The following is a 23,589-nucleotide window of genomic DNA, read 5'->3' as shown; positions in this document are numbered from 1 at the left end:
TTTTTGTTGTTGTTTTCTGCTAGTACTGAGGCTTGAAATCAGGGCCTGGGCACTGTCCCTGAGCTTCTTTAGCTCCAGACCAGCATTCTACCACTTTCGGCTTTTTGTGTTGATGTATTGAGGAATCAAACCCAGGGCTTCATGCATGCTAGGCAAGTACTCTACCACTAAGCAACATTCCCACCCAGGTATCAAGCTTTATGGAATCCAAACAGCTCTAAGTAATACATCTTAATGTAACATACATTTGTCTTGCTTTGTCTGTTTGACCTTTCCAGGAACCAGTTCTCTACCTTCAGAGTACTGACCAGGTGGCATTCCAATCCCTTAACCCTTTCCTGGTCTCACAGCTCTTTTCCAGAGTTCCCTACAGGGCCCCATAGAGATTATAATACAAAACTTTTTTTTTTTAAACTGGTTACAGCATCTTTGTAGCTTCTTTTGTTTTTGTTTCTCATTTGCATATGATGGATATTCAAACATCCAGCTCCATGTTGAGAGCATCTCAAAAAAAAAAAAAAAAGACATCCACAATTGTGGGTTTTCTGTTGTCTTGTACAAAGGCTGTCCAAGAACCACTGGAGTCACAATGATAGACACAAAAATAAAGAATTGTCTCAGCAAGGCAAAATTAAAATCTAGCAAGCAATTACAGTACACAAACACAAAGCAGGCAGTTGGCTCTGATATTTATTCCTAACAGCAGGCCCTGCCCCTCAGCTCAGGTTGGTTGAGCTCAGGTTCACAATCTGCTCGCGATTGGCTAGTTTGAATTGGGTAAAATGTACATAAGGTGATCTTGAAATATGCCCAAACCATGTACTATTCCTTGAGTAGTCTGGAGTGTGGTAATCTCATCCTGAGAAGAAACCAATTTTTAAGACAAAAACCTTACATTTACAGATCCTTTCTTATCCCAAGGCAGTTCTTTTCCTTAGCAAGAGCCAAGCCAGCGGGCTGAAGCAGGATCTTGTAAGCAACACACTTTGATAGAAAAGACAGTTTTTCTAATACTATGTTTTACTTTAACAGCAGAAATTTTACTTACTCTTGGCCCCTCAGGTCCTTAGAGATATGCTCGACATATTAAACGTGGTAACGTTTGTGAATGAGTTTAGAATGAGAGAAACCACTTAATATGCTCTAATGACATAACTACTTTGAAAGTAAAACAAGTCCCACGGAGTCTGTGGCCAAGCTGGCATTTGGCGAGCACACGAAATCTGATCAGACATGCGTGGTGCTCGCTCAGATTCTTAGCTCTTCGATGCCATATTGACAATTCATATTGTCATATTCTGAACCGGACGGGATTTCTTCAGGCTCAATCCCAGTATACAATGCCAACCATGAGGTAACAGTCGCCTAGACACTACAAGTCCCGGCATGCCGCGCTCCCCACCAAGCTCCATAGTGGTGGTCATGAGGGGGCGCCGTTGCATTCTGGGAGTTGTAGTCGCCCGGAGGCGGGCCCCGCCCCTTTTACGGCTTTGGCGGCCTACGTTGAGAGAAAAGCCAACGCGGTGGTAAGCTAGGCCGGAGAGCCGAACTGCCCTAAAACCTTCGCCCTGGGACGCGGGTGGCCAGCTTCGCTGCTTCTCTAGTCTTTTCTACCACCCAAGATGGCGGCGGAGGTGGATTTCGGCGACCTAGAGCTGTTCGAGGCGTTTGACCCTCAGGAGGAGTCGACCCCGAAGCCGGTTCACACTCGCTTCAAGGAAGACGATGGCGACGAGGAAGAAGACCACCGGGTGGACGACGCGGCGCTGCGGCAGCGGCTTCAGCAGTGCGAGGAGACCATCGAGCGTCTCCGCGCCGAGAATATCCTTCCGGCCCGGTGGCCTGTCACCGGCCTGCGGGGCCGTGCGGTGGCCGGCGGGGGCGCGGCGGAAATTCCGGAGGCCAGAATTCCAAGTAGTTTTGCCGGGGACGGGGGGTGGGGTGGGGGTGGGAGGTGGGAGACGGAAACTGGCGGGGCGGCGGGGGTCGGATCCCAGCCTCAGCCGCCCCGCGGCCTCGGGGCCAGCCTCTGCCCGCGCTGTCCCGCGCGCCTCGCTGCAGCTCCGGCCCCGCTGCGTGCTGGCATTTAGGGTGACTTTGAATTGCACAACTGTTAAGCTGGTTAGCGGGATCCCCACTTCGCTTCCTCTCTTCCAAGAGACTTTAATTTCTCCCGGCTGTTTGTTCTTTTGCAGCCAAGCTCAAGTTGTCCATTAGGAGATAACCTGGTACTTAACTTACAGCCGGAGCATGGGGCTGTGATGGGAGTCTTCGAGTCAGAGTCCCGGGGGTTCTTAAGGGAGACATGCAAAAAGAAATGGTTGTGTGGTTAGGGCAGGTTTTATTTTAGAGTGCTGCCACTCTGCGCTAGCTTCCATTACAATGCTTTAGGAATAACACGCCAAGTAAGTTTCCCTTTGGCCCCAGGTGCCTGTTTTAACAGATTTCGTAGGGAATGCTTCACAAGTTTAGCGTGCCATCCTTGTGCAGGGCCCGTGCTACTCTTGGTATCGTTCCAACGTTAGTGTACGTGCTGACAAGGGCAGTTTGGTTTTCGGTGAGTTTTTTTGGTAGTAGTAGGGTTTGAAGTCTGGTCCTTGTAATTGCTAAGCCAGGAGCTTTACCACCTGAACCATGCCTCAACCCTTAAGGTTTTTGAAGTCTGTTTTTTGTTGTTGTAATGACACTGCTTTCCTCAACATTTTATTATGAAAATTTTCAAAATACAGGAAAGTTTAAAGTATACAGTGACACAGTCATAGATTTTCACTCTAGATTTTTTGATCATTAACAGTAGTTTATTCTACATTTACTTTATTACATACCATGATGCTTTGATGTGGAAATTTTCTGAATTAGTGTAAACTTCCACCAAGGACACCGTTATTTGAATAATATTTTGGTTTGGTTTGTTAGAGACTTTAGAACTTTAGAATCATGTCTTAGCATATATGCTTAAGGTGATAAATACTATATTTTCTTTTTTAAGACAAATGTAACAAAACAGGTTCTTAGTGAGTGTATTGCCCTCAAAACATTATGAATCTTTTATGTTTATAACATTCTAATAGCAGAAGTGAGAGTTGGAGTGGTTGAATTTTATTGTGTATGACTCTGTTTAAGCAGGTTAATGTCCCTTAACAAGTAATAACATCAAGAACTTAAAAGAAAGTTGAACATTCTGACTCTACCCAGGTATGAAATCTTGAAATGACTGCAGTTTGCCTTTGTTTTTCTCTAGATGTTAATAGTTAATCACAATTTCTTTATAAAATAAAGGGTCATGTTGGCATCATTGTTATTTATTCTGTGTATTCTGAAGAAATCAGAGTGATTTCTTTTATTCTTGATTTGTGGGTATTAAATCTGAATTCTTGTAAGTACGTTAAACTTTCAAGTAACTCACTTAGCTGTAAAATCTTGACTACAAATTTAGAAGTGGTAAGTAAAAATGCTAGGAAATTAGAGAAGTTTACAGTATGACTCTGGCTAGCTGAAAGTTTATTTAGACTTTTTGTGTATGCCAGCACTGAGGCTTAAACTCAGGACCTTAAGCTATAAGAGTTCACTTAGCTTTTTTGCTCAAGGTTGCAGTTCTACTATTTGAGCCAAACCTCCACTTTTGAGTTTTTGCTGGTTAATCGCAAATGAGTCTCACAACATTTCTGCCTAGCAAGTGCAAAACCCTCTGGTTTTTTGTGTTTGTTTTTGTTTTGTTTTTTGCCAGTCCTGGGGCTTGAACTTAGGGCCTGAGCACTGTCCCTGGCTTCTTTTTGCTTAAGGCTAGCACTCTACCACTTGAGCCACAGCATCACTTTTGGCAGTTTTCTGTATATATGGTGCTGAGGAATCGAACCCAGGGCTTCATGTATAGGAGGCAAGCACTTTTACCACTAGGCCATATTCCCATCCCTGTTTATTTTTTAAAACATTTTTCATTGTTAATATGTATAGAGATGTTACAGTTTCATAAGTCAGGTAAAAAGTATATTTCTTTTTGGGCAATGTCACCCCTTCCTTTGCTCTCCCATTTTTTTCCCCTCTCATTGCTCACCTACAAGTTGTATATAATTCATTTCAACATAGTGTCTATCCAGTGAGTACCATTGCTGCATTTGTTCACCCTTTGTCCCTCCATTTCTTTGCCTCCCCTCACATTCAAGACCCTCTGTTTAAGTCCTAGTGCTGCTTTAAGATAACAGTAAGAAAAATTAATAAAAGATAAAAGTTAACTGGATATGGTAGTATGTGTCTTTAGGAGGCTACATCAGGAGATTTTTTCCCCCCATTCCTGGGGCTTGCACACAAGACTTGAGCACTGTCCCTGGCTTCCTTTTGCTTAAGGCTAGCACTCTAACCACTTGAGCCACAGCACCACTTCTGGCTTCTTCTGCTTATGTGGTGCTGAAGAATCAAACCCAGGGCTTCATGCATGTGAGGCAAGCACTTTATTACTAAGCAACATTCCAAGTCCTGTCAGGAGGATTTTGAGTTTGAGGCCAGCTTGTACTACATAGTGAGAACCTTCCCCAATTTTAAAATAAAGTATCTGGCCAGGTGCCAGTGATTCATGTCTAATCCTAACTGTTCAGGAGAACTAAGGATCACTGTTAAAGCTAACCCAGTCAGGAAAGTCCATGAGATTATTACCTCCTTAGCCTTGAGCAAAAACGCTGAGGGACAGCTTCCAGACCCTAAGTTCAAGCACCAGTACCTGCACAAAATTACATATAAACAAACTATAAAAGTTATATGCACATAATATTATTACATACACAATTTTTTACTTTAATATCTTCTAAGGATGTACTTTAACTTCTGTTTCAGTGGACTAATGGTGAATAACCCTAAGTTAGATGGCCCTTTATTACAAATTCTGTTCATGAACAATACTATTTCAAAGTAAGTAACTTTTCCTCTTTCCTAAATATAATGAGTTAATAATGTGTTTGTGCAGTATATATATCAGCTGTAAATATACTATTTTCATTTGTATGCATATAAATTGCTCCTCGAAGGGGGCGCCGGGGGGGATGTTGATGCTGCTGTAGCAAGATGCTGGCCAGAATTGGGTTTGGGCAGTAGAAACCGTATCTACTGTAGCTCCTGACATTCTGATTTCAGCATTGTTCACCTGTCATTTTGTCTATAGAAGTCTTACAGTGCTAGAGCAAGAAAAGACCTAATTAGCTCATCAAGTCTATGGAAAGGAAGCTGAGTGGGAGACAGTGTTGTCACATAATTGCTGCATAATAAAACCTGGGCCCCTTTAACTTGCTTGCAGGGAGCACAGGAAAAAAATTTGATCCCTATGACACTTGGCCTCATGGTCACTCTACAGAAAGTACACTACAGCTGGCCATCGGTGGCTCACACCTGTAATCCTAGCTACTCATGAGGCTGAGATCTGAGGATCATGGTTTGAAGCCAGCCTGGGCAGGAAAGTCCATGAGATGCTTTATCTCCATTTAACCACTGGAAAACCAGAAGCAGCACTGTGGCTAGCGAAATAGCTCTGGGATAGCACCCAGGCCCTGAGTTCAAGCCACAGAACAAAAAAAAATGTACACTATAGAGATGGGGGGTGGGGGTTGTATTGTTGTTTTGTTTTGTTTTGTTTTGGCCAATCCTGGGGCTTGGACTCAGGGCCTGAGCACCATCCCTGGCTTCTTCCCGCTCAAGGCTAGCACTCTGCCACCTGAGCCACAGCGCCCCTTCTGGCCGTTTTCCATGTATGTGGTGCTGGGGAATCAAACCGAGAGCTTCAAGTGTAGGAGGCAAGCACTCTTGCCACTAGGCCATCTTCCCAGCCCTGTTTTGTTTTTCTTGTGTTTTCTTTTTAGTTTCTTAGTTCATTTGTCACACAACTGGCAAATGTTTCATGTCATGCACCTTGTTAATTATGATAATCATTTTGTAAACTTGGCAACAATGTATATTTTTTCCTAAGCAGTAGGTTCCTGAGTGTTTCAAAGAGACAGTGATTAAATAAACCTTTGAAAAACAAAGTAACAAAATTGAGACATAACTGCATTAGCTAATCTATTAGTTTTCTCTGGGTTCTAATCTTTTTGTCCATTTTGTCCTCTTGTACAGGCAGTATCATCCAGAAATAGAGGAATTTGTATCAAGTTTAGTAAAAAGATTTGAGGAACAACAAAAAAATGATGTGGAAAAGACTTCCTTTACTCTTTTGCCCCAGGTACTTAAAATTTAACAGACTTTCAGATTAGTAGGTTATGCTTTTCACAGCCAACTGTTAGGCTATAGGTATCTTCTTGAATAAAAACCAGAGTGTTTATAAAGATCTGTTAGCTCTCATCCTTCCACTAACTTTTCTTCTCTGAAGTCTAACTAATGTACTCACTTAGCTTTGTTTTGTTCTGTTCTGTTGTACTGGTACTGGATCTTGAACTTGGCCTTGTACTCTTGCTTGGCTTTTCCACTCAAGGCTGGCACTCTACCACTTGAGCTACACCTCCACGTCCAGCTTTTTCTTGTTTAATTGGATATAAGAGCCTGTGGATTTGTCTTCCTGGACTGGCTTTGAGCCATGATCCTCAGATCTTCTTAACTTTTTTGCCTGAGTTGGTCTCAAATCATAGTCTACCCAATGTCTCCCAAGTAGGTGACAGTTGTGAATGTGAGCTACTGTGCCACCCTATCATATGTAATTTTTTTTAATCAAGTAAAAGAGAAGTTGGGGGGAGAGAGAGAAATAAAGGGAGAGAGGAAGGGAGGGAGGGAGGGAGGGAGGGAGGGAGGGAACATTCAAAATCCTAAGGTTGGAAATTCCTTGTAATAAACATTTCTCTTTTTCTTAGCCATCCAGTATTGTGTTAGAAGAGGACCATAAAGTTGAAGAATCCTGTACTATTAAAAGCAACAAGGAAGCTTTTAGTGTAAGTTAGGACATTTTGGGTCCTGTAGATGAATAATTCCTGTCCTTTGTTCACTGGATGACATTTAAAGTGGTATAGTCATATGTCTTCATATAATCATAGTATTCCTTTGCTAGGAAAATTGTGTAAGACTTCGGGCTGGGAATGTTGCTTAGTGGTAAGGTCTTTTGCCTAGCATGCATGAAGCCCTGGGTTCCATTCCATAGAAGTACCATCTAAACAGAAAAAGGCAGAAGTGGCGCTGTGGCTCAAGTGGTAGAGTGCTACCCTTGAGTAAAAAGAAGCTCAGGGACAGTGCCCAGGCCCCTGAGTTCAAGCCCCAGGACTGACCAAAAAAAAAAAAAAAAAAATGTCTGGGCACCAGTGGATCATGCCTGTAATCCTAGCTACTCATGAAGCTGAGCTCTAAGGATCATGGTTCAAAGCCAGCCCAGGCAGGAAAGTCCATGAGACTCTTATCTCCAATTAACCACCAGAAAACCAGAAGTAACACTGTGGCTCAAAGTGGTAGAGCAGAATCCTTGAGCTGAAGAGCTCAGGGACAGTGACCAGGCCAGAGTATAAGCCCCATGACTGGCAAAAAAAGAAAGAAAGAGTGTAGACTACATCTTTCAAATATTCTCATTCACTTTTTAGCAACTTACACAATGAGTTGAGAGAACCATTGACATTCTTTGGAAGGGTTGGTTTTTCCCCTAATCATTCTCCTGTGTTTATCTTCAAGAACTTGAATAAAGATGTTTTTTAACATCTTTACAAATAGATGAAACTGAGAGGGATAATAGAACAAGTGGCAAGTCTGAAATTTTAAATGTTGACTCAACTTGGGGGTAAAAAAATGCAAAATTTGGGCTGGGGATATGGCCTAGTGGCAAGAGTGCTTGCCTCGTATACATGAGGCCCTGGGTTCGATTCCCCAGCACCACATATACAGAAAATGGCCAGAAGTGGCGCTGTGGCTCAAGTGGCAGAGTGCTAGCCTTGAGCAAGAAGAAGCCAGGGACAGTGCTCAGGCCCTGAGTCCAAGCCCCAGGACTGGCCAAAAAAAAAGATTTAACAAAAAAAATGCAAAATTTTCGAGTACCCAGACAATGTAGTGGTATGATTTTGCAGCTTAAATGTTGTTGAAAAAGTGATGTAGCCAGGCACTGGTGGCTCATGCCTATAATGTTAGCAGCTCAGGAGGCTGAGATCTTCAGAGCCAGCCCAGGCAGGAAAGTCTATGAGACACTTTTCTCCAATTAACTACCAGAAAACCAGAAATGGTGCAGTGGCTCAAAGTGGTAGAGAGCTAGCCTTGAGCAAAAGAGCTCAGAGACAGTGCCCAGGCCATGAGTGTAAGCCCCACAACCCCTCCCCCCAAAAAAAAGTGATATAGCCAGGTGCTGATGGCTATCAACTGTTATCCTAGCTCCTCAGGAGACTGAGATATAAAGATGATGGTTTGAAGTCAACCTAGGCAACAAAGACTTTGGGGTTTTTTTGTTTTTATTTTTTTTTTTATTATCAAACTAAATTACAGAGAGGTTACAGTTTCATACATTAGGCATTGGATACATTTCTTGTACTGTTTGTTACCTGGTCCCTCGTTCCCCCCTCCCCCCTCCCCCTTTCCCTCCCCACCACTTGCAACAAAAATTTAGGAAGTCTTATATCCAATGAACTACCAAAAAAGCTAGAAGTGGAGCTGTGACTCAAGTGGTAGAGAACTATCTTTTGAGCAAAACACTCAATAAATCAAGTACAAGGGGCTGGGAATGTGGCCTAGTGGTAGAGTGCTTGTCTAGCATGCATGAAGCCCTGGGTTCAATTCCTCAGTACCAAATATACAGAAAAAGCCAGAAGTGGCACTGTAGCTCAAGTGGTAGAGTGCTAGCCTTGAGCAAAAAGAAGCCAGGGACTACTCAGGCCCTGAGTTCAAGCCCCAGGACTGGTGGGGGGGGGAGGGGAAGGAGTAGAAGGAGGGGGAGAGAGAGAAGAGAAAAGAGAAAAGAAAAGAAAGGAAAGGAAAAGAAAAGGGGGCTGGGAATATGGCCTAGTGGCAAGAGTGCTCGCCTCATATACATGAAGCCCTGGGTTCGATTCCTTAGCACCACATATGTAGAAAATGGCCAGAAGTGGCGCTGTGGCGAAAGTGGCAGAGTGCTAGCCTTGGGCAAAAAGAAGCCAGGGACAGTGCTCAGGCCCTAAGTCCACACCCCAGGACTGGCAACAAAAACAAGAAAGAGTAAAAGAAATCAAGTACCAGGAGGTACTTTTCAGCTAATAGAAAACTAGGATAGGCTGTGCTACTGTGACAGAGCATTAGCCTAGCATACTAGCATACGTGAGCCCATAGGTTCAGTCCCCAATCAACACCACCAGGGGAAATAAATCTGAGATGGGAAAACAAAGTGGTACATCTCGTTTTAGACAAGAATCCCTGGGGCTGGGAAGGTGGCTTAGTGGTAGAGTGCTTGCCTAGCATTCATGAAGCCCTGGGTTTGATTCCTCAGTACCACATAAACAGAAAGAGCCAGAAGTGGCACTGTGGCTCAAATGGTAGAGTACTAGCCTTGAGCAAAAGAAGCTCAGGGACAGCACCCAGGCCCTGAGTTCAAGCCCCAGGATTGGCCCAAAAAAAAATCCTGACAGGTATCCATGGCACCTAGTTACTTATGTAGAGCCCCTGCCTAGGAAGCGTAAAGCACTGAACTTCAGTACTGCCAAATATCTACACACACACACAAATGAGTTATACTTTACTAGAATCAGATAGAGATTAAGGCCTGGGTGTTTGGCTCTACCACTTGAGCCACTGCTCCACTTCTAGCTTTTTGCTGGTAAATTGGGCATAAAATTCTCACATATTGGGCTGGGAATATGGCCTAGTGGTAAAGAGTGTTCGCCTCGTATATATGAAGCCCTGGGTTCGATTCCTCAGCACCACATATGTAGAAAACGGGCAGAAGTGGCACTGTGGCTCAAGTAGCAGAGTGCTAGCCTTGAGCAAAGAGAAACTAGGGACAGTGCTCAGGTCCTGAGTTCAAGGCCCAGGACTGGCAAAATAGAAAAAGAAAGAAAATTCTCACATATTTTCCTGTCTAGACTGGCTTCAAACTGTGATCCTCAGATTTCATCCTCCTAAGTAACAAGGATTATAGGTGTGAGAGAATACTTGCTTTAAAATGAAAAGAAAGAAAAAATATTTTTAAATTGTAATGGATGACTTTTCCTTTCCTTTCCAACTTCAAGGTTTTAGGATTTAAAGCTTAAAATTTGAGAATTTTGTGTATTTATTAATTTAGTCCTAAAATAAGTACTTACAGAATGGCAAAAAAGAAAAGAAAAATAAGAGTAAGGAGTGAGTGATGAACTATGACTCAGTGGTTTTGTTTTTGTTTTTTTTTGGGGGGGGGTTGTTTTGTTTTGTTTTTTTTGCTAGTCCTGGGCCTTGGACTCAGGGCCTGAGCACTGTCCCTGGCTTCTTTTTGCTCAAGGCTAGCACTCTGCCACTTGAGCCACAGCGTCACTTCTGGCCGCTTTTTATATATGTGGTGCTGAGGAATCAAACCCAGGGCTTCATGTATACGATGCAAGCATTCTTGCCACTAGGCCATATTCCCAGCCCATGGCAGTTGTTTTCTTGAAGACTACTTCCGAAGTAGAAGAAGTAGAGCCTGGTGCTGGTGTCTCAAGCCTGTAATCCAAGCTGGTCAGGAGACTGAGATCTAAGAATCATGGTTTGAAGCTAGCCCAGGCAGGAAAGTCCAATGAGACTCTTTTTTTTTTTTTTTTTTGGCAGGAAAGTCCAATGAGACTCTTTTTTTTTTTTTTTTTTTTTGCCAGTCCTGGGCCTTGGACTCAGGGCCTGAGCACTGTCCCTGGCTTCTTTTTGCTCAAGGCTAGCACTCTGCCACTTGAGTCACAGCGCCACTTCTGGCCATTTTCTGTATATGTGGTGCTGGGGAATCGAACCCAGGGCTTCATGTATACGAGGCAAGCGCTCTTGCCGCTAGGCTATATCCCCAGCCCCCCAATGAGACTCTTTATCTCCAATTAAATGCCAAAAAAGCCTGAAGTAGAATTGTGTTAGCCTTGAGCACAAAAGCTCAGAGACAATGCCCATACCCAGAGTTCAAGCCCAGGACTAGAACCAAAAAAAGGAAAGAAAAAAACAAAAAAGGAAGTGGTGCTTTTAGAAGCCAGCGCTCAGGTTGCTTACCTGATACTCATATATGAGCTATATCTTTGCTTACCTGGTACTCATATATGAGTTATATCCCCTTTCAGCTGTTACTCATGGAGGTACTGTTGCTCTTCTACCATTTTACAGGGAGGGACACGTACAGAAATCCAAGTGACTTTCCGGTGGGCAAGTGGTGCAACCAGGGTTCCAAACCAGGCCTTTGAATTCCAGAGTAAATAATCAAATTCCTAAAGTTGCTTGATAGGCAATAGGGAGGATTTGAGGTAACTCCAAAGAGTTTGAGAAGCCAGTTGAGGGTTTTTAAAGTAGAAATGTGACAAGTGAGGATGTTGAATGGATGACACAGATCAAGTTGCATTGATTTGTTAAATGGGAAAAAAAAATCAGTACATACATAAAAACTAAGTGAGGGAAAGTGGGTTGGGAGGGGTGGGTGAGAATGTTGAAAGGGGCAACATTGATTAAGATGTACTACTTTCGTAAACTACATTGTTGAGTGGCAACTCCTTTGTACAACTACTTAAAAACATTCAAATCAAAACAAAAAAAGAGGGCTGGGAATATGGCCTAGTGGTAAAGTGATTGCCTCATATACATGAAGCCCTGGGTTCAATTCCTCAGCACCACATATATTAGAAAAAGCCGGAAGTGGCACTGTGGCTCAAGGGGTAGAGTGCTAGCCTTGAGCAAGAGAAGCCAGGGACAGTGCTCAGGCCCTGAGTTCAAGCCCCAGGACTGGCAAAAAATAAAAAAAAAAAATATGACAACAGATGAATGAATTTGTTTATGTGTAACCGTGGTGTCATGTTTGTAGAAGATTCTAACTCTTAGAAGACTCATATTGAAACATTTAAATATAAAGTGTCACAATGTCTACATCTGACTTTTAGTTGGCTAAGTATGTGCATGTGTGTAGAGAAGCATGCTTAGAAAGTGTCAACTTATTAGTAAATAATTGCTAGACCCAGGTGAAGGGTGCATGAGTATTCATTGTATAGTTTTTTTTCAGCTTGTCTATATGAAATTTCTCCCAAAATTTGGAAAAGAGTGAATGGGAACAGAGGAAATGGAAACAATAAATACAGGGCCTGAGGCTATAAAGAAATGGCCACTGGAATGATATATGAGAGTTAAGGGTTTTTTTGTTTGTTTGTTTGAAAGAGTGCACTTAATAATGATTGGATAAGGAAGAGAAATTCAGCTGTAGTTTTTACTCACACATCAAAATCTGGCTCCTGTAACTAAGGAGTTGTTGTTTCCAATAACTTCACTCAAAGTAAATTGTTTAAGGCAGGTAATCTTAGTCTTACATACGTAATGTCTTTTTTTTCTGCTTAAATAGAAATATTTTTTGACTTGTTTTCTGCAGGTTGTAGGAAGTGTCCTGTATTTTACTAATTTTTGTCTTGATAAATTGGGGCAACCGCTACTAAATGAAAATCCTCAGCTTACCGAAGGATGGGAAATACCCAAGTATCCTACATAGTGAATGAAGACCTTTTATGCATCTTGCCACAAAAGTTCACCTCTTAAAAAGTTTACCAAATTTTGCAGAGCATGATAACTATTCCTTAATAAAATTCACTAAGGTACCAGCAAGTCTTCAGCCACATTGTTTCTCTAGAAGGGCAAGAAATACAAGTAAAGGCAAAAAGGTTTGTGGGGAGTCACTTTTATTCCTTTGTTTTTCAGTACCGAAAACACCAACTCTTTTGACTTGAAAAGTTAATATTCTTTATTGCTGGTTTAATATAAAGTAAATTGCAGATTGAGCTAGAATTCCAACACCTACACATATTACATGTTTAAATTGATCATCTGTTCTGTGGAATTCATTGGTTGACACCTAATGTTCCTGGGAGGGCGGAGAGAAATTGCTATCAATGATTGCTGTCTTACAACCAACTACCTTCTTTCCATGTTAACTAAAGGAAACATGATGATCTGTTGGCTTTGATTCTTCTGTTATTCACCACCAAAAAAAAAAATCTCAAGAGGCAACAGATCAGCCAGGAACAGAATGAGTCTTGGTTATAAGACTGCATAGTGTTGTTTGTTTAACTGAGTCAAAGCGTCAGCGTACTCATTGATAATGGTAATCTGGGAGCCACTTGCTTTCTTATCTCTGATGTTCTGCTGTCATCTAGAATTGTATTGATTCACTTTTATATTTGCATTTACATTATAAAAATCTCTTTTTCTGACCAAATAGGCCAAAACCTCACTGTTTCAATTGTGGTTCTGAAGAGCATCAAATGAAAGATTGTCCAATGGTAAATTTTTCTTACATAAAACAATGTCTTTGAACAGCACTAGTTGATCTGTTTTATACATTTATGGCATTCTGTGATGCAGAAACCTTCCTGTGTGACTTTTATGTTGTACTTTAAATGTTTGAAATATTTTCAAATTCACATTTATGTTTTAAGACATTAGATTTAAGTGACTGCTTCTCCTTTTCAAAACTATCCTCTTTCGTGCTTATTTTATGCATTAAAACTAAGAGAATGTTTGTTTTACCTCCAAATAGTAACCTCTTAATTTCTGAAATCTTTCTAAATTGCTTGATACCATTCTTTTCAAACATTATTGTGATTTAGCCTCGGAATGCTGCTCGAATAAGTGAAAAGAGAAAAGAATACATGGATGCCTGTGGGGAGACAAACAGTCAGAATTTTCAGCAGCGATACCATGCAGAAGAGGTAGAAGAAAGATTTGGAAGATTCAAACCAGGAGTTATTAGGTACCACTCATTTTCCCATGGAATATTGGTTTTGGGGTTTCCTTCCTTTCTTCCTTCCTTCCTTCCTCTTTCTTTCCTTCCCTCTGGTCCTGAGGCTTGAACTCTGGGCCTGGGTGAGCTTTTGTGCTCAGGACTAGCATTTTGTCACTTGAACTACAGCTCTACTTCTAGCTTTTTGGTAGTTAATAAGAGTCTCATGAATTTTCATGCCCAGTGTGGCTTTGAACCTTGATCCTCAGATCTTAAACTCTTGAGTAGCTAGGATTACAGGCATGAACCACTGGCATCTGGCTAGGATATCCTTCTAGTTTCCTTAGTATTGGTATATTTTGTTGTCTCTTCAGGACAATTATCAGGATGTAAATGTGTCCTACCAAGGCCCACATTACATCAATTCATTCAGAAATAGTTACTGAAACCTTAATTACACATTGGTTAGGCACCATACTACATACTATATAGTATAGGACAGAAATGTTTTAAAATATTTTTGTGCAAAAATAATTTTTAATTTTTACTTAGTGAGGAACTTCAAGATGCACTAGGTGTGACAGACAAGAGTCTTCCTCCTTTTATCTATCGGATGCGCCAGCTTGGATACCCACCTGGATGGCTCAAAGAAGCCGAACTGGAGAATTCAGGGCTTGCACTCTATGATGGCAAAGGTATAGTATGTCAGTTAGTTTAGGTAAGTAAGCTTCAGTAAACAAAATGTGACAGGACTGGCTGGCCTGGTTAATGTGTGTTCATTTAACTAAAAAAAAAATATATATATATATATATATATTTCATTTTACTAAGTCCTCAGTGAGTTCATAGACTATCAGATGGTTAAGCCAGGCTGTTACACACATATAATATAATCTCAGCTCTTGGAAGGCCAAGGGTCAGTAATTCCAGGCCAGCTTTGGCTACTAGCAAGATCTTGTCTCAGCAAAGAATTATCATATAGCCTGGATTTGCCCAGTGACCAGCTAGGCCAGAGTATGAACTCCCCAGCTAGTCCTTAGGAGCTCTTAACTTTCCCAGTAATGGGAATGGAGGTAGATCCATAGAGACATAGTCATTGCTCCAGAGTTCCCATCCTATCTGTCTACCCTAGAAAGAAATGATAAATACAAGGAGATTGTTTCTCAGGACCTTGTGCTTGCTAGGCCAGCTTGCTTATCTGAGCTACTCCTCCAGCCCAGTATTAATAGAATTAATGGTCTTTAATAGATGATGCTGATGGAGAAACAGAAGCTGGAGAAGTGCAACAGAATAAGAATGTCACTTATGATCTCTCAAAATTGGTAAACTATCCAGGCTTTAATACATCTACTCCCAGAGGAATTCCAGATGTAAGTATATTTTTTGGTTGTCCTAGGTTTTGGGGTTTTTTTCTGAAATGCAATGCTATAATGACTCAAAACAACAGCTTACATAATAGTTACTGTTAAATATAAAAGTAAATTTGTCATTCCTTAGTTCCCCAAACTCATTATACTTCATATTCCAAACTGCTGAGATTATAGGGAAGAGTCACTATGCGCACTGTATACAAGTATTTTTTTTGTCTTTTTTGCCAGTCCTGGGGCTTGGACTCGGGGCCTGAGGACTGTCCCTGGCTTCTTTTTGCTCAAGGCTATCACTCTACCACTTGAGCCACAGTGCCACTTCTGGCTTTTTCTATATATGTGGTGCTCAGGAATTGAACCCAGGGCTTCCTGTAAATGAGGCAAGCACTCTACCATTAGGTCATATACCCAGCATCTATAAGTATTTTAAAGAAGAGATGTGGGGCTGGTAATGTGTCTTAGGGGTAAAATGCTTGCCTAGCATGCATGAAGCCCTGGGTTCGATTTCTCAGCACCACATAAACAGAAAAAGCCAGAAGTGGCACTGTGACTCAAGTGGTAAAGTGCTAGCCTTGAGCAAAAGGAAGCCAGGGACAGTGCTCAAGCCATAAGTGCAAGCCCCAGGACTGGCAAAAAAAAAAAAAAGAGGGAGAGAGAGAGGATTCTGTTCTACAGAGAGTTGGGAATTAAATTTCTGTGTCTAATAAACCTGTCTCTTGTACCTCTTGGCTGTTACCTTTTTCCCTAGATTTTTCATTCTGTATATGAATAGTTGGTTTAGAGTTTTTTTGTTTGTTTTTTTTTACACTTGTCCTATTTGTATCTTACATTTTAAAATGTAGGAGTTAAACTAGGTGCTGATGGCTTATGCCTATAATCCTCGCAACTCCGGAGTCTGAGATTCAAGAGTGGTGGTTCAAAGCCAGCCAGGCTAGGAAAAACAGTGAAACTCATCTCCAGTTAACCATCAAAAAAGCCAGAAATGGAGCTGTTGTTCAAGTGATAGAACACTAGCCTGTGCACAAAAGCTCAAGGACCATACCCAACCCCTGACTTCAAGCCCAGGACTGGTACCAAGAAAAGAAATACAAGAGTCAATTGTTTTGTTATTGTTTGAGGGTTTTGTTTTGTTTTGGTTTTGCCAGCCGTAAGGCTTGAACTCAGGGCCTGAGTGCTGTCCCTGAACTTCTTTTACTCAAGGCTACTAGCACTCTTACCACTTGAGCCACAGCTCTACTTTTAGCTTTTTCTGTTTATGTGGTACTGAGGAGTCAAACCCAGATCTTCCTACATGGTAGGCAAGCACTCTACCACTAAGCCACATTCCCAGCCCCTTGTTATTGTTTTAATAAAAGCTATATTCCTAATGTTCTTAGGAGCTAGGCAGTACAGAAGAAGCCATATCTCAGCTTGAGTCTAGGGAATAGCCAGGTGCCAGTCTGAGGCTCCAATAAACCATTCAAAAGCCTGTCTAAAGATATGGCTCAAGTGATAGATCACTAGCCGTGAGCAACAAACTGAATTGAAGTCCTGAGTTCAAGCCCTAGTATATACACAGTCACATACACACATACACACACACACAAAGTAAATACATAACTGAGTGATGAACTTATTCAACACAATGTATAATTCACTAAGTGCCAAATTGCATGATAGAAGTCATCATTGTTTCTGGAAATGGTTCCAATACCAATCTCTGTCATCATCCCCAAGGTACGCACTAGAAATGCAAGTGCATGCCCTTGAGTTCCAATCTTAATTTGGGGTCTTGACTCAAACCTCAAACCTTATACTATTGTACTCTGGAAAGGAAAATAACAAGGTTGAGAAAATCATTGAAAGCATGTTAGGAAAGCAGTGCGGCATGCAGTGATAGAGACTCATTTCAGGGAGGTCTAATCAAAGCCTGTGTCATACTCCCTCCTTAATTTCCAGTAAAAGAAGAGGTACCTAAGAAATAGAAATGCGCTGGGTGCCGGTGGTTCATGCCTGTAATCCTAGCTACTCAGGAAACTGAGATCTGAGGATCGCAGTTTGATGCCAGCCCCAGCAGAAAAGTCATCTTGAGACTCTTATCTCTAATTAACCAGTCAAAAACCAGAAGTGGTGCTGTGGCTCAAGTAGTGGAACACTAACCTTGAGCACATAAAGGCTATGGGACCGCAGCCAGGCCCTGAGTTCAAGCCCCACAGAAGTAAAGTAGAAATGTAATCTGAAATCTCCACTTCCTCTGAGACAAATACAAAAGACAATGTCCTACATATGTATTTTTCCTTCTCTTTTCATCATTAGGAATGGAGGATATTTGGTTCCATACCAATGCAGGCATGTCAACAGAAGGATGTGTTTGCCAATTACCTTACTTCTAACTTCCAATCGGTAAATAGATTTTCAGGATATGGTCTTAAAGGTTTGTGACATATAGCTAGGAATTTTAGAGATCATTAGCATTTTATTGCCCTTTCTTGCTTTGTCTCTTAAATGAAGATGAATCAAAAGATTAATAGTGAATTCAGTAGGTACCAGGCTTGTGCTCCAGACTGGTTTTCTACACCATAGTTAACTTCTTTTTCTCTTAAGTACAATGGATTAAACCTAGGGCTTCTCACAGGCTAGGCAAAAGTTTAGGCTGGAATTTGTCTGTGTGCTCTATATAACTTGCTTTGGGTTTGGTTGCTCCTTTAGCCAAGCATGCGGCCTAGCAGTAAGCGATCCTCATCTCAGTCCAGCCCTAGTAGTCCCAAGAAGCAGAGGAAGGAAGGAAGTTTGGCAGCCTCCCCTGCTGATATGGATCTTGACTCAGGTAGGTCTCTCTGAGGTTAGATTTCATTGAGAAAGCAAGATGCCTCTATGTGCTCCTGAGACCTTAGGAAGGGCATAGCTCCCCTGTTGTCAGAGATGAGAGCATCGCCACCCAGACACTGAGTCAGCCTAATTGTCACTTCTGCTGGAGATTTTCATGGACCACCCCAGCTCCCCTCCCACTTCCTCCTGCCCTGTGGGGCCCAGCCCCATGGGTAGGTGCAAGCGAACACCTCTTATGGCTCACTCCCAAGGAGAAACACTGAGTCAGCCTAATTGTCACTTTCTGGTGGAAATTTTCACTAGAAGCATATGATTTATGTTGTAAATGAAATGAATTTACAGCTACCCAAATCTTTCCTTGTTTATTATAACACCCTAATGTTTATTGTGATGTTTTGTTCAAATGAAACTTGGCTTTAAGCTGTTTGGATACTTTTGTGGGTTTTTTTGCACACTGGGGTTTGAACTCAGAGCTTCATTCCTAGGCATTCTTGTCACTTGAGCCATGTCCTTTATGCTTTTTTTTTGCAAATCCTGGGGCTTGAACTCAGGGCCTAAGCACTGTCCCTGGCTTCTTTTTACTCAAGGGTAGCACTGTACCACTTGAGCCACAGTGCCACTTCTGGCTTTTTCTATATATGTGGTACTGAGGAATCAAACCCAGGGCTTCAAGTATGTGAGGCAAGTACTCTACCATTGGGCCTTGTTGTTTTTGAGATAGCATCTTGCTTTTTGCCTAGCCCAACTTGAATGGCTATCTTGCTGTTTATGATTTTCACTGTAGCTGGGATGACAAGTACACACCCGCACACTCAGCTTTTTCTGTTAACATGAAGTCTTGTGAAATTTTTTTGTCTGGACTAACCTGGAACCACTATTCTTCCATTCTCAGTCTCCCACATAACTTGGATGACAAGTGTGTACCACTCTATTTACCTATAGGTTAAGATGGGGATCTTGTGAACTTTTTGCCCGGATCTTCCAGATCTCCACCTCTGTACCACAGTAATCCTGGCTGTAATCCTAGCTACTCGGGAGGCTGAGATCTGGATGATCTTGGTTCAAAACCAGCCTGGGCAGTAAAGTCCGTGAGACTCCGTCTTCAAAATAACCAGCAGAAAACCAGGCCAGAGACAAAAGTCAAGTGGTAGAGTACTGAGCAACAAAGCCCAACTAAGCACCAAGTCCTGAGTTCAAACCCCAGTACAAGGGAGAGAAAAGCAAATATTGTCTGTGCATGTGTGGTGATTCTCACCTAATGCCAGTTCTTGGGAGATGGAGGCAGGAGGGTCATAGGTTCTAAACCAACCTGGGCTGTACGGCAAGATCTTATCTCGGGGCTGGGAATATGGTAGTGGCAAGAGTGCTTGCCTCGTATATATGAAGCCCTGGGTTTGATTCCCCAGCACCACTTATATAGAAAAAAGCCAGAAGTGGCGCTGTGGCTCAAGTGGCCTAGTGCTAGCCTTGAGCAAAAAGAAGCCAGGAACAGGGCTTAGGCCCTGAACTCAAGAGCCCAGGACTGGCAAAAAACAACAACAAAAAAGGGATCTTAAAACCAAACAAAACAGAAAAGCAAGTATACTCATTGCATAAGATATCATATCTTGGTTGTGACATCAGAAAGCCACCATTTTGCCCCTCTGTATCCTGGCCATTGAATCTCTGGATATCCAAGTTCAGAGAATTTTTGTGAAGCCAGAGGCTACAGTGCCTAAATTATTTCAACTTTTCGCGTTTCAGATATGGAGGTGCCACATGGTTCTCAGAGCAGTGAAGCTTTTCGGTTTCAGCCACCATTGCCTCCCGGCACACCTCCTGTCTTCACCCCTCCACTCCCCAAGGGCACCCCACCACTGACTCCCAGTGACTCACCCCAGACCCGGCCTGCGTCTGCAGCCATGGACGAGGATGCCCTGACATTGGAGGAACTTGAGGAACAGCAGAGGCAGATCTGGGCAGCTCTGGAGCAGGCAGACAGCATGAACAGCGACTCGGATATTCCTGTGGACACACCTTTAACTGGGAATTCAGTGGCCTCATCACCTGGTCCAAATGAGCTGGACCTCCCCGCCCCTGAGGGGAATGCCTCTACAAAGCCAGTGCTAGATGAGCCCCAGGAACCTGACTCTTGTACAAAGACAGCCGAGGCTGAGCATCCCCCAAGCCCAGCTTCTGAGGCCACGCTGCTTTGTCAGAAGGAAGGAAAAGAATCCACAGATGCCAACTGTCAGAAGGAAGAAGAATCTGCAGATACCGACTCCAACAGTGCCCTTCTTGGTAACAACAGTGTCGAGTCAGGCTGTGAAATCAGGAATGGAGGCAGCCAGAAGCTCCTGCCTGTGAACCCACATCCTGCAAAAACTCACAGCCCTGTACCTGACATGAGCAAGTTTGCAACTGGAATAACACCATTTGAATTTGAGAATATGGCAGAATCTACTGGAATGTATCTCAGGATAAGAAGCTTGCTAAAGAACTCCCCCCGGAATCAGCAAAAAAACAAAAAGACTTCTGAGTAACTGCTTACCATAGCAGTGAGTGCCCTGGAATGATCTACAGCCTTGTGTTCGATTATTTAGTATTAAGTGGACATATAAAATTGTTTTCCTATTTGTCCCTCTCACCTTCAAGAATCTATCCAAGGCTTGATTGTGGTCTCCAGTGAAGCCTCTCTTTTAAAGAAGAAAAGACAGAGCTTGGAGTTGCTGTTTTATTCTGGCTGAGCTCTACCCTGGGGGTTGTCTATAGGAGACGCTTTAGCTTTAGCGATACTTAAGTTGTCCTCTAAAGATTTGGGCATTGTGTCTGTCAAGAATGATGTTTTTTAATCTGTCTTTTGTACATTGTTTTCCCTTTCTACATTTTGCTAATGATCCTGTATATAAGTTTAATATATCGCTTTTTAAAAGAAAAAATTCTAACCATTTTATATTCACATTTCAACTGCAACCAAATGAAAACAAATGAGGGGTGAGCAGCTTTATTCCACATGAAGTATTTTTGTAAAGTTTACATGTCAATTTTAATAACAGTGTTTTTGTAAAAACTTGATTCTTCAAGTCAGCTTACTATACAGGTATGCTCATCTTTGTGTACAGAGGTTTAATAAATTAGTTTTCATATATATATATATATATATAAAATCTTAATTACCGACAAGATTGGGGAAAAGTGAGATGGTTATAAAAATTAGTACCAGCATAGGAAGCATAAAAAATTGCAAGTTTGGGTATTTTTGGTTGATTTCAGTAATTACTGATTTCAGTAATTATTTGGGGGCTGGAAATATGGCCTAGAGGCAAGAGTGCTTGCCTCCTATACATGAAGCCCTGGGTTTGATTCCACAGCACCACACATATAGAAAACGGCCAGAAGTGGCGCTGTGGCTCAAGTGGCAGAATGCTAGCCTTGAGCAAAAAGAAGCCAGGGACAGTGCTCAGGCCCTGAGTCCAAGCCCCAGGACTGGCCAAAAAAAAAAAAAAAAAGTAATTATTTGGAGGGGGCAGGGAGGGCAAGCAACTAGCCTTTATAAAAAAAGAAGAGCTACTCAGGAGGCTGAAATCTAAGGCTTGAGGTTTGAAGCTAGCATGGGCAGGAAAGTCGGTGAGACTTTTATCTCCAGCCAACAAGCAAAACAGCCAGAACCAGTGGAACTGTGGATTGATTGTTAGACCACTATTCTTGCATAAAAAGCTAAAGTACAGTGACTGGCCCCAGAGTTCAGACCCTCATACTAGCACAAAACAAAGCAAGAAACCACCATTAAGGATCTCAGTGGGAGGATGGAGAGATTCCCTTAGTTCCTATTCTGTCCAGCAGGTGGCCATGTGAAGAGGGTCTGTGACTAGGCCCTTTAAGGATGTATGAGGATGGGAGGATAGAATCCCTTAGCAAGAACTGCCTTCATATTCCCTGGACCACTGGTTTATATTCATTTGCAGGGAATTTAAAGACTGCAGGAAGGAGATACCCTTGAGCCCCTTCCTAAAAAGTACAGGTAGGAGGATCACACAGACACAATACATATCAAAAAGAACAGGACAGGGGCTGGGGATATAGCCTAGTGGCAAGAGTGCCTGCCTCGGATACACGAGGCCCTAGGTTCAATTCCCCAGCACCACATATACAGAAAACGGCCAGAAGCGGCGCTGTGGCTCAAGTGGCAGAGTGCTAGCCTTGAGCGGGAAGAAGCCAGGGACAGTGCTCAGGCCCTGAGTCCAAGGCCCAGGACTGGCCAAAAAAAAAAAAAAAAGAACAGGACATCTATAATCCTAGCTACTTGGGAGGTGGAGATCTGAGGATCACAGTTCAAAGCCATCCCAGGCAGGAAAATGTAAGATTCCTCTCTCCAATTAACCACTAGAAAACGAAGTGCTCAACCAAGTACCTCAAAGTGGTAGAGCACTAGCCTTGAGCAAAAAGCTTAGGAACAGCACCAGGCCCTGAGTTCAAGCCCCACAACAGATTAAAAAAACAAAAACAAAAAAAAAACCAGGGAAGAGCAAAACTGCAAGGCACTGGAGAAAAGTAGGATGGGTAGAAAAGCTTGGCTTATGAGAGTTGAACTTACTAGACAAAAAGGGTATTTCTCTGAGAGCCATCCATGGTAGTAGCATATCCTGTAGTCCCAGTATTGAGGAGGCTGAGGCGGTTAAGATTAGAAATTAGAAGCCAGCCTGGGGTACACAGATGCTATCACACACATACAAAATATTGTTTTTAAATCACCCAGTTACTCCCCACTGAAAGATTCCCTTTGCCCACAGACAGGTTCTCATTATGAAGCCCAAACTGGCTTTGAACTCCTGCCTTTACCTCCTGAGTTCTGGGATTAAAAATGTGTACTACCACACTTGGCACTAAGTTGTTTTTGTTGTTGTTGTTGTTTTTTTAGCTAAGTGTCTCCCAAGCCGCGCCCCCCCCCCCCCCCCAATTCAGACACTTTTAGGGAGCTGTTCCCATGGGATGTAATTGCCTTGAGGAAGTGTCCCAGTTTTTAAATGTATTGTTTGCTGTGTTTGAATGTTAGGAAGATAATTTGGGTGGAGGAACAAGTTATTGTTTGGGCTTGTTGGTGCTGTGACAGGTCTCCAGGTGTGGAGAGGTGAGGTAATAGTCAAACACTTGAACTTCAAGATGGACTTGGAGCAGGCAGAGATCTGTTTCTAATTTTTGCCTTGGGTTAATAGGAATGTGAAGTATAATGCAGGTTGCTCAAACAAGGCCAGCCCTTTCTCACATTGACAATGTGTGAAGAAAAAAGCTTTGCCCTTCTTACTAAGATACAAAAGTACTTGTTTCTTCCTTTTCCAGAAAGCTTGCATTTCCTCAAGTAGTCAAAAGTACTACCTACTTTCCAATACCTGCAGACTTCTTCCTACTTGGTTTTAGTCTTCAAATACTGTTGGAATCATCTCATTTCTCTGTCTAGGCTGTTTAAAGATTATATTAGCAAGCAAAACCAACAAGGGTGTTGTAACAATTTTTAGTACCAAGTAGCTTTGTAAGGCATGACTCAGTTGCTAAGAATCTGAGGTGTCTTCACACATCTGTTTTCTTTCAGCTTTTAGGAAAACACTTACTTGTAGTTTAATAGATTCATTTGAA

At 42.3% G+C, this 23,589-nt stretch overlaps 1 protein-coding gene and 1 non-coding gene across 3 annotated transcripts; one reads left to right on the top strand and one right to left on the bottom strand.

The window, feature by feature from the left end:
* Nucleotides 1-972: 972 nt before the first annotated feature.
* Zcchc8 (zinc finger CCHC-type containing 8) lies at nt 973-21,106 on the top strand. 2 transcript variants are annotated; one of them, XM_048343030.1, is made up of 14 exons: nt 973-1,821; nt 3,153-3,195; nt 4,828-4,902; nt 6,097-6,202; nt 6,825-6,902; nt 12,461-12,564; nt 12,681-12,746; nt 13,304-13,364; nt 13,692-13,834; nt 14,357-14,499; nt 15,053-15,174; nt 17,467-17,553; nt 17,860-17,977; nt 19,723-21,106. In XM_048343030.1, the coding sequence occupies exons 1-14, from the start codon at nt 1,623-1,625 to the stop codon at nt 20,499-20,501; spliced, it is 2,124 nt and encodes a 707-aa protein (XP_048198987.1). In that variant the 5' UTR covers nt 973-1,622; the 3' UTR covers nt 20,502-21,106. The 2 variants fall into 2 exon arrangements, with proteins under 2 accessions (XP_048198987.1, XP_048198988.1); XM_048343031.1 differs by lacking the exons at nt 973-1,821; nt 3,153-3,195; nt 4,828-4,902; ... (1 more) ...; nt 12,461-12,564; nt 12,681-12,746.
* Nucleotides 2,445-2,546, bottom strand: LOC125349771. The gene has a single exon (XR_007210583.1). It is a non-coding gene; the product is annotated as a U6 spliceosomal RNA (small nuclear RNA).
* Nucleotides 21,107-23,589: the final 2,483 nt, after the last annotated feature.

This window comes from Perognathus longimembris, chromosome 3 (genome assembly GCF_023159225.1).
Source record: "Perognathus longimembris pacificus isolate PPM17 chromosome 3, ASM2315922v1, whole genome shotgun sequence".
In the NCBI taxonomy this organism is placed as follows: Eukaryota; Metazoa; Chordata; class Mammalia; order Rodentia; family Heteromyidae; genus Perognathus; species Perognathus longimembris.
Note: the sequence above shows the minus strand (reverse complement) of the source record. Positions and strands in the feature narration are given on the sequence as shown.